Here is a 17,553-nt window from a genome sequence, read left to right as displayed (position 1 = left end):
GTGGCAGACTTATCTAGCAGACAAATGATTCAGATGGCTTTCACCTGGAATTTGGAAGGTGATGATAGAGGGAAATGGCTCTCTTCCCCCAACTGGGCAGCATGTCACTTCCTAGCCTTGGGCAAATCATTCTCTCTCTGCCCCAATTCCCCATCTGTAAACAAAATAATAGCCTACCTAACAGCCTACCAAATATGGGCCATGTAAGGTGGCAATGAAGGAAACATTGTGACCCACACAAACTTTTGTGGCTATGGCAGCTTGTGTCTCTAGTTATTCAAATAAAAGTACTGGACAAGATCCAACAAAGTGTGGGGTATTTATCCCAGTCAAATCAACAATATGGGATAAGCACATAATAGGGGCTGAAGCTCATAGTGTTTTCCTGTGGTACTTCCTAGAGACGATTATGCGAGATCCACTGGTGGAGAAAGGGGGTGCGGTGGGGTGCAGTCCGCCCCGTGTGTTAGCCCTAAGGGGGGGTGCCATCGCCACTCGCCCCTGTGGGCTTCTAACCCCACCCCTGCCCCATGTGCACCGCTCCAGGTGCCGGAGCAGCTAGCTCTGCCTCTGACGACATCACTTCCCTTTTGTGCCCCAACAGGAAGGGGCGTAACCTAATATGCTCTTCCCTGCCTCGGCGCACACTTTTTCCGACCATGTCTGTAATGTGAGAGCATCTGTGTGTCTCAGTTCTAGCTCAGACTCCATTTTTAAGCTAGACTTTAGTATCCGTTAGTAACTTAATTAGCATTTTTAGCCTGCCTACGTCGTGCTGCTGTATTTGCTATTCTTGAGCGAGTAAATGTTAGTTTCACCTTTTCACTAAAAAAAAAAAATTGTGTGTGGTTATTATTTTGAGGGGGAGAAAAGGGGGGTTAATACCAGGAACATCCAGTCTGCCTTAAAGCATCCTGGATTATTAATGCTAAAAGGCTAAAACTACCCAAGCTCCCTTTTAATCTGCAAAGGAATGGCGCTCTGCTGAACTCACTAACATGAGGAAGGAAAGATAAATCTTCTCCTAGCACAGTGATGGCGAACCTATGACACGCGTGTCAGACGTGACACGCAGAGCCCTCACTGCTGGCATGCGCCCCATTGGCCCATTCGCGCTGGTGTTGTTGTCCCCCCCCCATTTGTTCTCCCATTCCTCCTACAGCTTGTCTCCGCTACAGCTTGTCTCCGCTGTTAAAACCCGGATCCTTTTTGTTGTTGTTGTTGCTGCTGGTAGCCAGAGATTGGTTTTTTTAACCCTTTCTGTGCTGTTTTTTTCTGGCGCTTTGGCAGACTATGATTGGGTGTAACAGCATTCGTTTTTTAACCTGTTCTATGCTGGTTTTTTGGCACTTTGGCAGACTATGTCGGTGCTGCGTGTTATTTCTGTTCTCTCCCCCCCCCCAAAAAAGTGCGGCAGCTTTGGGGCACCCCCCCAAAAAAGCAAAGCAACTTTTGCACCGCCCAAAAAAACCTCCAAAACTTTGGTCAGCAGCTCCCCCCAAAATGCTCAATAACTCTGGTCACTTTGTGATAAATAAGGGTTTTTTAGTTTGGTTAGGTTAAATAATTAGTTTTTGGTTTATTAAATACAGTTATATATCACAATTATACATTTTTATTATTTAAACTATAAATATCGCAAAATTGTGGGGGTTTTTTCTCTCGAAGTGACACACCACCCGAGTTATGCTTGGTTTTTTGGCGAATTTTGACACACCAAGCTCAAAAGGTTGCCCATCACTGTCCTAGCATCTAATCAAATCCCAACAAATGTTGACCAGATTGTGGGGTAAGCATTCTGACCATCGGAGCCTATGGCATGGAATAAAGCAGGAAGGGGATCGTGCAAGGATAAGCAATCTGCTGACAGCTCACTCTGTGTCAAAGTGGCCGGAGAGCCGGGCCAGAGCAAGCCACTGTAGAGACTTACGATGGTCCCTTGCGTCAGCTGAACCCTGATGGGCTGGCAGAAGCAATGCTACCCCCAGGTCAACTAGAGAGCAACATAGCAGATGTCAGCTCAGCAGTTCCTCCTGCTCCAAGCAACTAGAGAGCAAGGTCTTTGGAGATTCCAGGTGCTTAGGGATGGAGGAGAATTTTGTTCGGTCCACATTTTAAAGTGAACCTATTTAATTTCTAGTTTGTGGATCTGTAAGCACTTCTTTGTGGAGGAAGCCATGGAAGTGAAATGGATATAAAACTTGCGTAGAATCAGAGCATTACAAGTTAGCTTTAATAGCTATGTCATGAAAAAGATGGGACCAATAAACTTTATCAGGAACCTCAGAAATAGCCGGAGCTGAAACTCAGTGTTTTATAAGGCCAACATAGGCTGGAAAGTTTAATATCTCCACTGGCGAACCCACACACACACAAACACACACACAGCCAAGTCTTTGTTTGATCTTTCTTATCAGAGTGCCCTTGCCTTTCTATATAAAACATAGTGTGGACTTGGGGAGCTCTGGAATACTAGCTAGGATCAGATAAAGGATCTACCACAATTCAGATCTGGGAGATGCTTTAGCTTTGTGTGGCTTGGCCTGGTCTCTGCATGGAGACCATCTACATTGTCAATCCCCTACGCTCAGCCGTGCTTTGCAATGTGAAATCAGGAGCATGAGAAGCCACTGTCTGGACTAGATTTCCAAATTCTTCCGTCTTTGGATTAAAGAGCATTAAAAGTAATGGTGAGATGCTACGTTTGATCGCCAGCCTATCCCGGCACCAGTTGCGTCCCATTATTCAACAGCTGTGCAGCACATGCACCGTCAACAGAGCGCACATGTGCGGTGCATTATCGTAATAAAAATGCAGATTCCTCTTGCAGCCACCCACCCCTCCTCCTCCTCCTCCTCCTCCTCCTCCTCCTCCGGCTGCCTTAAATGTTCCGCCCTCCCGTTATCCCTGCACAATAACCTCTTCCATTTGTGTGAGAATTATGTGAGACATTTCTCAGCTCTTTGAGGGAAGAAGCACACAGCATACCAGCCGCGTAAGAGCAGCCTGCAGAGCCCACGGAGCAAGTAGCAACCCGGAGCCAGTAACGAGAGCATTTGGTTAGCATTACCGCTGTCGATTTATTGCAAGTCCTCGGCATACACATCAAAAGTTATAAGCTTTTTAACATCCTGGGGAAATGAGATGAGGCTGGATGATTCCCCACTGTGATTCATGGTGTCAGGCTGGGGTAATAGCAATAGGCAAGCTCCCTCTGACAGACTAAATGAGGATTTTTATTACCAGCAGGGACACCTTGGGGGTTTCATCCAAGAATCCCTCTGGCTCGTGCATTTAACACATCTCATGGCGAGGTGCAGAAAAGCAAACAACCACAACAACAAGAGCCACCACAAAAAAAAAAAAAATGAAAGGCTTCTGATAAATCACTATTAAGCAGACTTTAAAATCCAATATTTTACTATGGCAGAAACAGCAAACTACCCCTTTATGGCATTCTTACCCTTATTATTTTAGTCATTGCTGCTGGAAGCCGTTCTCAAGCCATATGTCAACGTATGTAGTCTCTTTGGGTCTGTGTTTTATGCCCCACTTTCTTTCCTCTGTTTCTTTCCTCTACTTTCAACCCTTCTCATGCTCCTGACAATTCAGCATTGCCAGTGACTCCTGGGTTTCCCTGACTGAAGTGACTGGAGCAGAGGGAGGGAGAGGACAAACACACATTAAATGTTACAGGTAGGTAGCCGTGTTGGTCTGAGTCGAAGCAAAATAAAAAAAAATCCTTCAGTAGCACCTTAAAGACCAACTAAGTTTTTATTTTGGTATGAGCTTTCGTGTGCAAAAACTTAGTTGGTCTTTAAGGTGCTACTGAAGGAATTTTTTTATTACACATTAAATGTGTTGCCTCCAAAATCTGGGAGAGGGCTGTCAAGCCAGAGAGGAGTCCTGCAGGCTGCTTCTGTGTGCATATCTTCCATGTGCCTAAAGTTGGTTTTGTGGTTTTTAAGTGGGGAAGCCTTTTTTAAGAGTCAGAATGGGCTGCTCTGCAAAGAAGAGACGGGGCGGGTGGAACAGGAACCAGACTCGACTCTGCAGAACACTGAAAATTTAAGGGATTTGGAAGGACTCAAAGCAATGAAGGTCTTAGTAGGGGGCAAGGAATGAAACTTGGTCCAAGTCCCAGGAAGGCTTAGGATCATTCCACAGGCTACAGCTGCTGCCCCCAACCATGAGCTCCACAATTACTGGCTCTCATGATGCACAGGTAATGTAACAATATTTAATCAAAATGAGCAGGCTGGATCCCAAATCAGCAGCCCCTTTGTACTCACATAATATGACCTACACTTATGATATGGCACTGTGATGACTGCCAACAGGGAACAATTATATTACACTGGTAACTTTTATTAAGATTAAGATTTTTAAGATTAAGATTAATTAAGATTGCCCGAAAATTGTCGGAAGAATTAAGATTGCTGGAAGGCTGATGACACACCCTTGGTGGCAGAAAGTAAGGAGGAATTAAAGAACCTTTAATGAGGGTGAAAGAGGAGAGCGCAAAATATGGTCTGAAGCCCAACATAAAAAACAACAACAAGATCATGGCCACTGGTCCCGGCACCTCCTGGCAAATAGAAGGGGAAGAAATGGAGGCAGTGAGAGATTTTACTTTCTTGGGTTCCATGATGACTGCAGATGGTGACAGCAGTCCCAAAATTAAAAGACGCCTACTTCTTGGGAGGAAAGCAATGACAAACAGAGACAGCATCTTAAAAAGCAGAGACATCACCTTGCTGACAAAGAAAGCTATAGTTTTCCCAGTAGTGATGTATGGAAGTGAGAGCTAGACCATAAAGAAGGCTGATTGCCAAATAATTGATGCTTTTGAATTATGGTGCTGGAGGAGACTCTTGAGAGTCCCATGGACTGCAAGAAGATCAAGCCTATCCATTCTGAAGGAAATCAGCCCTGAGTGCTCACTGGAAGGACAGATCGTGAAGCTGAGGCTCCAATACTTTGGCCACCTCATGAGAAGAGAAGACTTCCTGGAAAAGACCCTGATGTTGGGAAAGATGGAGGGCACAAGGAGAAGGGGACGACAGAGGATGAGATGGTTGGACAGTGTTCTCAAAGCTACGAACATGAGTTTGACCAAACTGCGGGAGGCAGTGGAAGACAGGAGTGCCTGGCGTGCTGTGGTCCATGGAGTCACGAAGAGTCGGACATGACTAAACAGCAACAACAACTTTTATGAATGGGTACCTAGGGAAGCTGTTTATGCAGAGGCCCTCCTGTACTGTAATTAGGGATGGAAGGATCTGTCAATTTCCGTTTGCTCCGTTTCCTGTTTTTCCAGTTCTCCACATTTTGCAGCAATTGGTTGCCTGCTCCTGATAGACCCTGGACTATGCTCCCTTTGGGGGAGATATCTGAAATTGCCTGTAAACATTTTGTCAGCTTGCTTCTTGCACTCTCCTCTCCCTGACCCAGACTTTCCCCTTGGTTTGCAGAGGTTAAAGCTCTTGACGAAGCAATCCTAAATCCACCTGCCGCTGAGTAAACTCAGTTGAAAACTGCGGCATTTTCATCTGAGAAAGCATGCATATGACCATGCTATAAAAGGAAAACGATGTTGCTTGACTCCGGTGAATGTAAATGCATGCACATGAACACAATATATGCCAGTACAGTGGTGCTTCGCAAGACGAATTTAATTCGTTCCACGAGTCAATTCGTTTTGTGAAAAATTCATCTTGCGAATCGCGGTTTCCCATAGGGGTGCATTGAAATTTCTTTTTTTTTTCCATAGGAACGCATTAATTAAATTTCAGTGTACTGTATTCCTATGGGAAACCGCGATTCACGAGACAATTTTTTCGCAAAACGAATTCGTCTTGCGAGTCACCATCAGATCACCATTCGTCTTGCGAAATATTCGTCTTGCAGGGCATTCGTCTTGCGAGGTACCACTGTATACTCCTTCCTTTCTTCCCAGGCATGCACACAAACACACACAGAGAGAGGGGGGGATTCACATATCCAGAGAATAAATGGTGCTGAGTAAGTTTGAGTCGCAGTTTTTACACAATGTATCCAACCACTCCCTTGGCAAGATTACACTGTCTGTTTTCAAATTTTTAAGAGGGGAAATGTTAAGCTCAATTTACAAACACATCCTTTGGAAACTAGTAATGGGTGGGCGGTGTGTGTGTGTGTGTGTGTGTGTGTGTGTGTGTGCCTCCAGCAGTGTTCCTTAGTGTGAGGACAGAGGTTACAAGTACACAGGACTGTCCCTTTTTTCAGCTCTGACATGTTTGAAGATAAGCAATCAATGCCAAAGCATTTGGATGACCAGTGGAAATAAACTGATAAAAGTTATAATAAGACAGAGAGAGGCAGGGAGGCAGGGAACCAGTTACTGTTTGTGAATTGGCTGCCCACTGTCTCTTCACCAGGCCTGCTGGGCAACCCCAGTCCTGTCTAAGCTTTGGTTCTTCCCTAACTTGAGCCTTGTCCTCTCTCTCATGGTCCCTGGAGGTGAGGGGATTATGTCCCGCTGTCCATCAAGGAGTCCATCCCTGTGCTACAACCTTAGGCTTGGCTGAGAGTCACAAGTTACAAATGCAGCTTCCTCCGTACGACAGGAGGTCCGGGTCGAATGTGATCATTTCAGAGCAGCCATGCTGGCAGTTAATGGGCTTTTCCTTCCTTCCCCTCTCCAGCTTTTCCTGTGGTTCGGTAGTTTCTCTCATCACTTGGCCTGAGCTGAGACACCTACTGGTAACAGCAGGGAGGCAGGAAGGCAACATACTTCTTGTTTGAAATAACACTCAGTGTGCGCATGATGGATCTTAACTGAAGGCAGGCTCCCAAATGAAACCGATGTCGGTCAACAGAGGAGATCTGTTTTTGCCTTTCTACATACCCCTGCACTCGTGGCTGGGGACGGGGGGCGGGGGCGGGGATGGGACAGTGGCTTAAGTCTATTTTTAATCCACATTCTCCAAAAATGCTTGCAGCCATCATAATGTCTTTGTATACCGTGCAGTGTCTGCTCTTCTTGTCTCGTTAGCTCACTAGAAATTGCCCAATAAACCTTGTTTGTTTATGAGTGTGTGTGTGTCCATTTGTTTTTAGATAGTACTGTACAAAATATCCGCCACCTTTTACTTCCAGTTTGGAAACTACCAGTTTCTTCAGGGAAACGCTAACTTACTTTTCTTTTTTAAAACTGGCACGGCATAGCCTCGAACATTTCTCCAATGAAAATAGGGACATCCTATTCCATAATCATCTTATATATATATATATACCCTGCCCATCTGATTAGGTTGCCCCAGGTACTCTGGGTAGCTTCCAAATAAATAAATAAATAAATAAATAAATAAATAAATATAATAGAACATTTAAAAAAATCCATATGCAGGGCTGTTTTCTAAAGGTTGTATAGTTACTTATCTCTGTTGCTCAGGGGTTACATAACTCCATACCCTCCCAACATTTCTCTGGCGAAAATAGGAATGCCCTAAAAGCAGGACATTCTGGGATCTAATCAGAAACCAGGATGGCTTCTGTAAATTTGGGGCTGTCCCTGGAAAACAGGGGCACTTGGAGGGTCTGGTGTGGTATTCTTGTCCCTGTACTGTAGTTGCTTTTCCTGTGCTATTTTCCCCCTTGGAAGCTGGTCTTTCCTTCCCAGATCAATCACATGGGTGTTTTTACTTAATCAGTGACATTGCAATCCAATTTTGTTGCAAGATGCTATTGGTGAGGGTGAGTGAGGGAAAGTGCAGGGGGAGCACAGTTTAAGCAAATATTTTCACAAGGAGTGGTGAAAAAAATATCCCCCCCCTCAAAAAAGGCACTGCCAAATTGTTCATAAGAAACTCCAAGTAGTTACAGCCCCGTGTTTTTAGTCTGCATAATGCCATTTAAACATTGTTACCGTCAAAAGAATCTGACAAGTTTCTGTCATGTTATTGAACGAAACAAGAATGGAAATATCCTAGCAGTGCTCTGCTATGAGACATACTGGCCACATCAAAATCTGCTGAAGAATTTAAGTCTATTGATTTCACTGAATATAAGTATAGCTAACTCTATGCTAGTCTATGGTAATTTGCAAGCAGAGCATGCCTAAGCCTAAGAAACTGGAAAAATTATTATTTTCTCCAACAAATCATTTTTTATTGATTTTCAAATTTTTCAAACTGATCACTAATTGAAACAAATTAAATTAAATTAAAACAAATTTAACATTTCCCCAAATCTGAACAAAGCTGGCAGAATTAATTTAAACTGGCATAAATTTCTTCTAATCCAGTGGCAGAGGAAAAGCAAGCCCTTTTCACCACCCATTTTTCCAGGGTAAGCTCTGCCAAATTGTCAGGTCATGTGACCAAGATAAACTGAATTAGGATCCAGTTGAAGCCTAGTCTCACCCCTGCTACGGAAGGCACATTTTTTCAGAGCTTATATTGGTGGTCTTGACTCAACTGGCTAAAACGAGATTAGGAATGATGCCAGTGTATCTCTGGCTGAGCCAGGATGCAAAAAGGTAAGGTAAAGGACCCCTGGACAGTTAAGTCCAGTCGAAGGCAACTATGGGGTTCTGGTGCTCATCTCGCTTTCAGACTGAGAGAGCCAGCGTTTGTCCATGGGCAGCTTTCCAGGTCATGTGGCCAGCAGGACTAAACCACTTCTGGCACAACGGAACACCGTGATGGAAACCAGAGCGCACAGATATGCTGTTTACCTTCCCGCCACAGCGTGTGCTTTCGAACTGGTGTGCTTTCGAACTGCCAGGTTGGCAGGAGCTGGGACAGAGCAATGGGAGCTCACTCTGTCGTGGGGATTCAAACCGCCGAACTTCTGATCAGCAAGCCCAAGAGGCTCAGTGGTTTAGACCACAGCGCCACCCACGTCCTACTGAGCCAGGATGTGGGGTTCTACTGTCCCAGAAATTGGTCAGCTGAGATGGAGATCCAATGGATCCTAACATGCTCATTTGGGTGGATCTTTGTTTGGACTGCTGCCTTAGAAGTCAGTCTCTTTGATTTTAACAGAACTTACTTACAAAGGAATCCTATCAAACAGCAAACAGATGCTTTCTCTCTGTCTTCAAGTAAAGGTGGCTAAAGCTCAGGGACTGACTATTATAGACTATGTCCAATATTAAAGGTTATTATAGAAAATTTCATGGGGAGATTTTGCATGCCCGAGAAAGGCACTCTGTGAAAATGGGTTTACTGAGAACATATTGTGCTGACCTCCAGCTGCGCTTCCTTTCCCTGCTTGAGAGTTTGCTAGCTTAGTACGCATGCAATGCAAATGCCAAGCATATACAATAATGATTAGTTGGTTCTGCTTGTATGGCAGGTAAAATAGGGACCCCAAGTGATTTTTAAAATGCACAAAGGGGATTGGTTGTGTTTGCAAAATATATGCCAAATATATGCGGAGGTAATTCAGGGGCTTTCAAAGAACTGGGTTATTAGACACCCACGTTTGGATAAATTAACATTCACTTTTAAGACAGTGCAAAAGTATAAGATTCTTGGGAAAGCTGTTGCACATTGTGGCTGGGAAACCCAGCCAAATGAGCAGAGTATAAATAATGAAATTATTGTGATTGTTATTGTGAAACGAGAGCCTGGAATTTCAGTTTCATACAGTCTCCCAATTAAATAGTTAAGAGATAATTTTACGTGGTAGTCAGTAACGTAATGGGATTGTGTGTCCAGAGGTTGCAACAGAATAGTGAAGCTACTGGCTACATTATGTAGGAGCAGTAGGAAGCACAGCTGAGAATGACACTGGTAGTCATGAATGTGAGAAAGTTGTATACAATACTGTAGGTCAAGAAGATCGCTAGAACAACTTAGTGGGCACGGAGAGCTGGGAAGGCAAAGATGACTGACAGTTGTGGAAGATACAGAAGGGCTTTTGGAAAAAAGAGAGACAGAATCTAGTGCGTTGCATGGCTTGCTCAATAAACCCTCTCCACAGAAAAGAAAGGAATGGACTGTGGATGAATGGAAACGAGACCTCAAAGGTGAACAGGAAATTGTCTGAACATGACTACTCCACAGACAGGCTTTTGGGGTCAGGAGGCATTGTCTGGGCAGGTGCCAATTGATCTGCAAAGGCACGGTTTAGCAGCATATAGGAAGCGTTCACTGGCATGAAGTCAACAGAGCAAGGGTTCAAAACAGTGCCTTTGAGGGCAAACAGGAGCCAGGGCATGGGGTTCTGTGGGGAACTGCATGGAACACCAGCCTAAATTTGGAGCACTATCCAATTCAGGCCTCTGTGCAGCTGCTTCTCCTTCAAACAAAAGCGGGCCGCTTAAGCATGCATTTCTTTTTTTAAAAAAAGCATGTAGTTTGACCCTGTAACAGACTGCAGTCTGTGGTACATGCTATGCTGTCTTCCATTTCCTCTTTTTGAGATGCATAAAATCTGAGATAATGCAAAAGCTTGCATTATTGTTTTCCTATTCTTTTACATTCCCCCCTGCTGTTTTTTGAACATATAATCTTGCAGGTTTCATTTGTGTGTTAGCTGTAGGCTAGGGTTGGGAAACACGTGATCCCCCCCAAGAAGCTGCTGGACTCATCTCCCAGCGGTCCCTGCCTGCATGGCTAATTGTCAGGGATGATGGGAGTCGTAGTCCAGGAACATCTAGACGGCTACAGGTTTCCTGCTCCTGCTGTAGGCATTCACCACTTAAGCATCCTTTTCAACTTAAGAGTTGTATTTTTTTTAAAATGAAAATGCTAGTCTTTAATAGCTGCAGTATAGGAATGCTACTTTGTGTTTTAATAAATATGATTCGGGGGCAGGGAGAGCACCTGGCTTGTTTATACAGTAGGGGTACTGAATGTACCCTACAGAGACACTTTCCTGCCTCTGCACAATTCCAGCATACTGCTAAATGCAGCTAGTGATATGAACTGGGGCAGAGATGCCAAGAGGCAGAGATCAGGCAGGCTACTGAAGAAGCCAGGGGCACCCCACCTCCTTCTGCGACCAGCTTCCCTCTCCTCTGGTCTCTCAGCACCAAAAGAGGTATGAAGATAGCGGAGCAAAGGCAGACGAGGCGTCAGCGTCTCAGATTGCTTGGGGAGGAGCTGAGGGAGGGGAAGCCTTAGCGAGCTGTGGGAAGGCAAGGGCCTCCAGTCTTCGCAACTGCCTTATTAGGGCAAGATCTACTGGGAAGGCTTGCTGCGCTCACTAGGCCTGGCCTCCTGAGCTGTTTTGTTTCTTCGAATAAAGAGTTAGCTTTGCTGACACCGTGCGACTTATTGCTTACCTGCTCCTGACACTACGCAGCTGAATCGGCCTTGCATTTGCCAAGAAAGGGGAGTTCCACCTGGTCACCTTTGCATCTAAGCTTGCAAAGTACAAGCTGTTTGCATCAGTAGGAATCATAAGACGGTTCAGAAGCTTCAGTGGGTGTAGAATTCACCGCCCAGGTTGCTCATCAGGGCAAGACAGTTTGAGCATATTACACTACTGCTGGCCCAGCTGCTGGTTAGTTTCCGGGCCTAATGCAAAATGCTGGTTTTGACCTACAAAGCCTTTGAGGACTGCAATACCTCAAAGACCACCTTTCCCCATATAAACCAACCCAGACCCTGCACTCATCATCTGAGGCCCTTCTTCATGTGCCTCCTCAATTTTAAGTTCGGAGGGTGGTAACATGAGACTGGGCCTTCTCTGCAGTGGCCCCTTGTTTGCAGAATATTCTCCCCAGGGAGGCTTGCCTGGCACCTTCATCACAGATTTTTAGGTGCTGGGTGAAAACATTTCTCTTCAGCCAGGCCTTTGGCTGTTTAATATTCTACAGCCTTTTAGATGTGTCTGTGGGAAGGGTGTGTGTGATTGTCTTGCTGTTTTGACCATGCACAAGAAAGTATGTGCTTACTCGCTGACTGACATGGGTTTACCACACAGGAGAGTAAGTGGTTCACCACCCCTGCTGACTGCCCTCAGAAGTGGATTCCATGCTACAGAAGAATGGTGAGAAGAACCATGTACAAACTATACAGCAGAAAATTCAGAGAAGCGTGAAATCTGAAGGATAATTATGTTTCAATCTGCACATTATTCTTGGAGCTGCAGATCAGGGTTTTAAGGAGTGTGAGCAGCCAAGGTTTCTGCAGAAGTAGCTTTCAGGCACTTCCAATGTAAAGACTTTGAGATGCCACATTCATTAGGAAATTAGTAATCTTGTCCGTCATTCATTGAACATTGTACACTGTGTCACCCAACCACTGTGATGGGTGTGATGGGTGTGATGGTTCTGCAAATGTATAGAGATCCCCCCCACAAAAAAACAGAGTGATCTACCAACAACTGCTCTGTGAGAAGGATTCCAATGGAGAGAGAGGGAGAGGCAGCTCCTCGACACTCACCACCTCTGGGTGCTCTAAAATCAACCAAGGGGGGCTATTGGGTTGTTGTTTTTTATTTTTATTATGTATTTTGTGGTTGATTTTTTTCTGTGAACCGCCCTGAGCCCTGGGTATTGGGTGGTATATAAATTCAATAAATAATAATAATAATAATAATAATAATAATAATAATATCCATGTTTTTATCCTGTATTTTATTCTGTGAACCACCCTGGGGGCTTATGTTGAAGGGTGGTATATGAATCTAATATAATGAATGAATGAATGAGCTCTTACCTGTGTACTCAAGAGGGCAAACACACTCATATTTCCCTATCAGGTTGAGGCATGTGGAACCATTCAGGCAAGGATCTGAAGCACACTCATCCACTTCCAGGTCACAGTGCTTCCCTTGGTACCCCGGGACACAGTAGCAGGCGTACCCACGGACCTGGTCCCTGCACACTGCTCCATTGAGGCAAGGGCTGGAAAGGCATTCATCAATGTCAGCTTCACAGGATGGGCCTGTGTACCCTTCTGTACAGAGGCAAGCGAGGCCACCGGGCTCCTCCATGCATGTGCCTCCGTGGCCGCAGAAGTGTGAGCCACACATGCTGGTAGCGGTTTCGCAGGTAGGTCCGGCGTACCCCGCAGGGCAGGTGCAAATAAAGCTGAGGTTCCCTGCAGCACTTGAGCAGGTAGCATTGTGAAGACATGGGCTGGAGGAGCAAGGGTCATAGGGTCGCTTGGCACAGCCTTTGGCCGGGGTGACACCTGGCGAGTCCGGACAGCCGCAGCCACCCTCTGTGGCAGCACCGCCACATTCCGGATCCTTTTGGCAAGAGCTCGACAGGCACCTGGGACCATCTTTTAGGCAAAGTGACTCTAAAAAAGGAAAGGCAAGTGGTTAATGGGCAACTCCAGGGACAATTAAAATGTATAGCAAGAAGTGGGGTGGCTGCAACAAAATGTTGTCGTCTATGCTAAGGATTGGGGTGGGGGCGGGAGAGAAATTCTGTTGAGGTTGCAGATTTAAGGAGAACCTTACAAGCTCACCCTTCCCAAAACAATACATGAGTCAAAACACAACATTCCTTCAATTTCTTTTCTTATTTTTGCAATGCACTTCTCCAGCCAAGCGACGTGTACAAAAAAACCCAAAGCATATATGGGGTGAAGTGTGCACAGAAATTAATCTATCGGTGAACCATGACATGCAAAAGTGCAATTTATTATGGAAAATAAATGTCAGGTAGTTTAAGATTTCCAATTTTCCCTCTGCCTTCTGTTTACCTCCTCATTCTCTCTGCTGACACTGCATATAGGGACAGGGCTCTGCAAAGCCAGAGGAACAAATAAAGTCCTCCATACCTTTCAACCTGGCCTTCAGGACCCACCCCAGGCCACATTCCTCACATCTATTATTTTATCTGCACATTATTCTCCTTCTTCCTGCTTGCCTTCATAACCATTTAGACTGCAGGATCTGTGTGTAGAGACTGTGGAGGTTACACCTGTGTTCTGTGCAATATCTATCATAGCTTTGGATCTGGCCAAATGTGAATAATGGGTTTTGCTGTTTTCCATAGCTTAGAATGGCCACTTAGACTTTGCCCAAACTAAAACGAAATCAAAACCAAAAACCAACTCTTTCAATAAAACCTCTTGCTTTCAAAATTTGTGTTCTAACTTTGGAATCATGGTACGTTTTATCTTCCTGCTGTATTTTTGTTGCTTTTCTATTCTTACAGTTTTATGCCTCATTTTGCCATTTGCAGAGGTTTTTTTTTAAACTTATTAATCGTAAGCTTCTTCAGAGATGTTTTGAGGCTGCATGCAAATGTAATTAATAATAATGATGAAAATACATCATCACAAAAAAGGTTCAGTTTTGCATAAAATGTACACATGCTAATTCAGATGTATAGGCACAACTTTAGAAAGGATTGCTGTGATTTAAGAAGAAATGCAATACATCTTGCTATAATAAGGAGAAATGTGGCCAGGTGACCTGCCGTCTGGGTTTCTTTTGTGGTCTCTTATCTTCAAACCAGACTTGGACCAGACAGCCTTTCAAATAGAGGACTGTTGTCCGGTAGCCCTGCAAACAGAGGTCAGCTCTCTATAAAACAGGGCACAGTGCCACCTTGCCATAACGTCCTTCTCAAGGTGCAGGCTGAACTGGGTTGCGTGCAGGAAAATGGAAAGGGAAAGACAGGAGAGCTTCTTGGCTTCTGACCTTTCCGTGCAGGAAAGCAAGTATCTGATTCCATGAGAGCCGCTTTTCCTGCGACCTGCCGTTTCAGTAACCCATGGTAGGGGGTATCAGCCTGCTGCGCATAGGCACATGGGCTTCCTCATGCTCGAGGTGCAAACATCTGTTCTTCGATCAAGAATATTGTCCCAATTAACAGTGTCAGAAAGGAGTGTAAAAAGGGTTTGAGGGAGGAGAGTGGGGTTGAAATCTGCAGGGATGTTGGGAGCAAGCTCTTTCTTTGAATGCAGAATAAGAATCACACGTGCCCCCCCTCCAATTCTCAACCAATTAAGATCACTTAGCAGTGACCTGCTTTGACAGAGATTTCTTTAAAAATTAATATTTAACATCCAAAAAAATTAAAATAAACTGCCGATCACTTTGGATTTAGACTGACTGACACATGAAGTAATTCTCCAAGTCTCTTTAAAAGGCATCACGGCGTTAACCTAATTACTGGAGGAATTAGTGCCAAACATTTTACCCCATCTTTAAGGGCTTTTGATGTAACTGAGATGCTTGGCAAGAGGATCCCCCCTCCCCCCTCCCCCGAAAATGGAATATATTAGAATCTGAAGTCAAGAAGAGTTTTCTCAAGATGTTTGCTCACAGTAAAGAGTGACATCTGCTGGTTGGCATCAGTACTAATAAAATATTACATGAATCCAGTTTAAAAACTCCAAAACCTATGTAAACTAAACTGTTGGGAGTGGTTAGCATGTGTCATTACAGCAAAATGGATATACAGTAAGGGGAGGGGGGTAAGTGAGCTGGGAAAAGCAAAGCAAATATCTGGAGCTGTCCTTACACTCACTTCTCCCAGCCTCTGCACCTATGTACATGAGCAGAACCGAGTGCACAATGGCCTTTACATATGGACAAAATCCAGCATCAGCAGACTTCATCTCTTGAGTTCCTGCTCACTAGTCCTGCCTGTGGCAGAGCAAAACGTAATACCCAGGAACAGCTGGCATGGTGGAGACGGCGCTGCAGAGCTGTCATCCCAACACTGGTACCACAGCTGCTTACATGGCCGGTGCAGTGCAGCATGGGCAAACTGGCAACATCAATGTGGTGCTCCGACCAGCACACCCTCAAGCTCACTGCCTGGCACCCGCTCCATCCAGATAAGTGGCAGCAAAACTAGTGTCAGGTAGATAAAGGTAAAGGACCCTTGGATGGTCAAGTTCAGTCAAAGGCGACTATGGGGTTGTGGCTCTCATCTCGCTTTCAGGCCGAGGGAGCCGGCGTTTGTCCACAGACAGCTTTCTGGGTCATGGGGCCAGCATGACTAAACCACTTCTGGTGCAATGGGACACCGCGATGGAAATGCCGTTTACCTTCCCACCACAGTGGTACCTATTTATCTACTTGCACTGGCGTGCTTTCGAACTGCTAGGTTGGCAGGAGCTGGGACAGAGCAACGGGAGCTCACTCCGTCACGGGGATTCGAACCGTCGACCTTCCAATTGGCAAGTCCAAGAGGCCCAGTGGTTTAGACCACAGTGCCACCCACTGTGGTGTAAAGTCACATGAGCTGGTGCTTATCCCGAGTGGTGACAGTGGTGGCTGCAAGGACTGCGATTCTGTTGCCTCTCCATGGCTGCCACTGCTGCTCGTAGCAGCTCCTGGAGAGTGGGTGAGCAGGAGGAGAGGCTGCCACATCGAGGCCGAGCCCCACATGCTGTGCTGGCTCTGAGGGGCAGGGAGAGGGCAGGAGTGCCCTGGGCAAGAAGAAAGGGGATGGAGTGGAGGGCAAGGACATTATATATATATATATATATATATATATATATATATATATATATATATATATGTGTGTGTGTGTGTGTGTGTGTGTGTGTGTGTGTGTGTGTGTGCGCGCGCGCGCACGCGCTTTGTGTATCCATGCCTAATCTTGCTCTTTAAAAAAAAAAATTGGCATCTCTTTTTCTTTTTGTAAATCTACCAAATAATAAAACAGAATAAAATTGGGTTTAAGGGGAGTGGACAGGACAGTGAAGGGTGTATGTGCTGTGTCCCACTGAAGGCAGTCACCCTTCTTCTGATAGGAAATGCTCAGTGGGGGGACGGTGACACAAAAATGGGGGGGTGAGGAGGGTCAGTTGCAGGAGGAGTAAGAAATGTCCCTATTTTCGTCTGAGGAATGTTGGAGGGTATGTTACAGCTTCTTGATGCCTTGATTTACCTCCCTAAATTGGAAGGAATGCCACAAAAACATGTAGCAATAGCCCTTCAGATGTGGGCAACTCCCATCACCCCCGAGCATTGGCTAGGATGGCTGGAGCTGATGGAAGTTGTAGTCCAAAACATCTGAGCATACATACTGGTGAAACCTGATGCACTGCTAGAAAGTTTCAAATAATAGCGACCAGCATTTTGTGTGTGCTGTGGTTTGTTGGGAGGCAAGCGCAGTTGCTGTCCGGATTGTGGGTGAGCAATACAGTGGTACCTCTACTTACGAATAACTCTACTTACAAATGTTTCTACTTACGAATGGAGCTCCGTCCGCCATCTTGGATGCAGGTTAGATAGGATTTTTTCTACTTACGCATTTTTAGATAGGGTTGCTTCTACTTACGAATTTTTTCTCCCAATGCATTCCTATGGGATTCGACTTACAATTTTTTTCGACTTACAAATGTGCATTCAGAACACATTGAATTCGTAAGTAGAGGTACCACTGTATGTCAGCATGCCATTTTGTCAGAGGGTTGTCGCCTGAGAAAAGCACTACAATTCCTGGAGAAAACTGGTGTCAAGAAACACCCTGATGTCTGGCCATGTGTTACACAATCCAAATGTGGCATCACTTGACCTTCAGAGCGGTCTCTAAAACTAGATTGGGCCATTGACTGTGTGCTACTACAACCTCTTCCTAAACATCAGCTACTGTATGTCTTTTCCCCGAGGTCCTGACTCAGAACTGTGCAT

General features: G+C 45.2%; 1 protein-coding gene across 1 annotated transcript in view; it reads right to left on the bottom strand.

Moving 5' to 3' along the window:
* CRB1 (crumbs cell polarity complex component 1) overlaps nt 1-15,524 on the bottom strand; it is a 101,238-nt gene extending 85,714 nt beyond the window's left edge. Inside the window, exons 1-2 of the mRNA XM_088673583.1 lie at nt 15,434-15,524; nt 12,660-13,247 (exon numbers count right to left, since the gene is read on the bottom strand). Of these exons, the coding sequence (XP_088529709.1) occupies nt 12,660-13,247; nt 15,434-15,524 (679 nt within the window). The remainder of the gene's footprint in view (nt 1-12,659; nt 13,248-15,433) is intronic.
* Between the last annotated feature and the right edge of the window lie 2,029 nt (nt 15,525-17,553).

Source organism: Zootoca vivipara, chromosome 7 (genome assembly GCF_965207765.1).
Source record: "Zootoca vivipara chromosome 7, rZooViv2.hap1.1, whole genome shotgun sequence".
NCBI lineage: Eukaryota > Metazoa > Chordata > Lepidosauria > Squamata > Lacertidae > Zootoca > Zootoca vivipara.
Note: the sequence above shows the minus strand (reverse complement) of the source record. Positions and strands in the feature narration are given on the sequence as shown.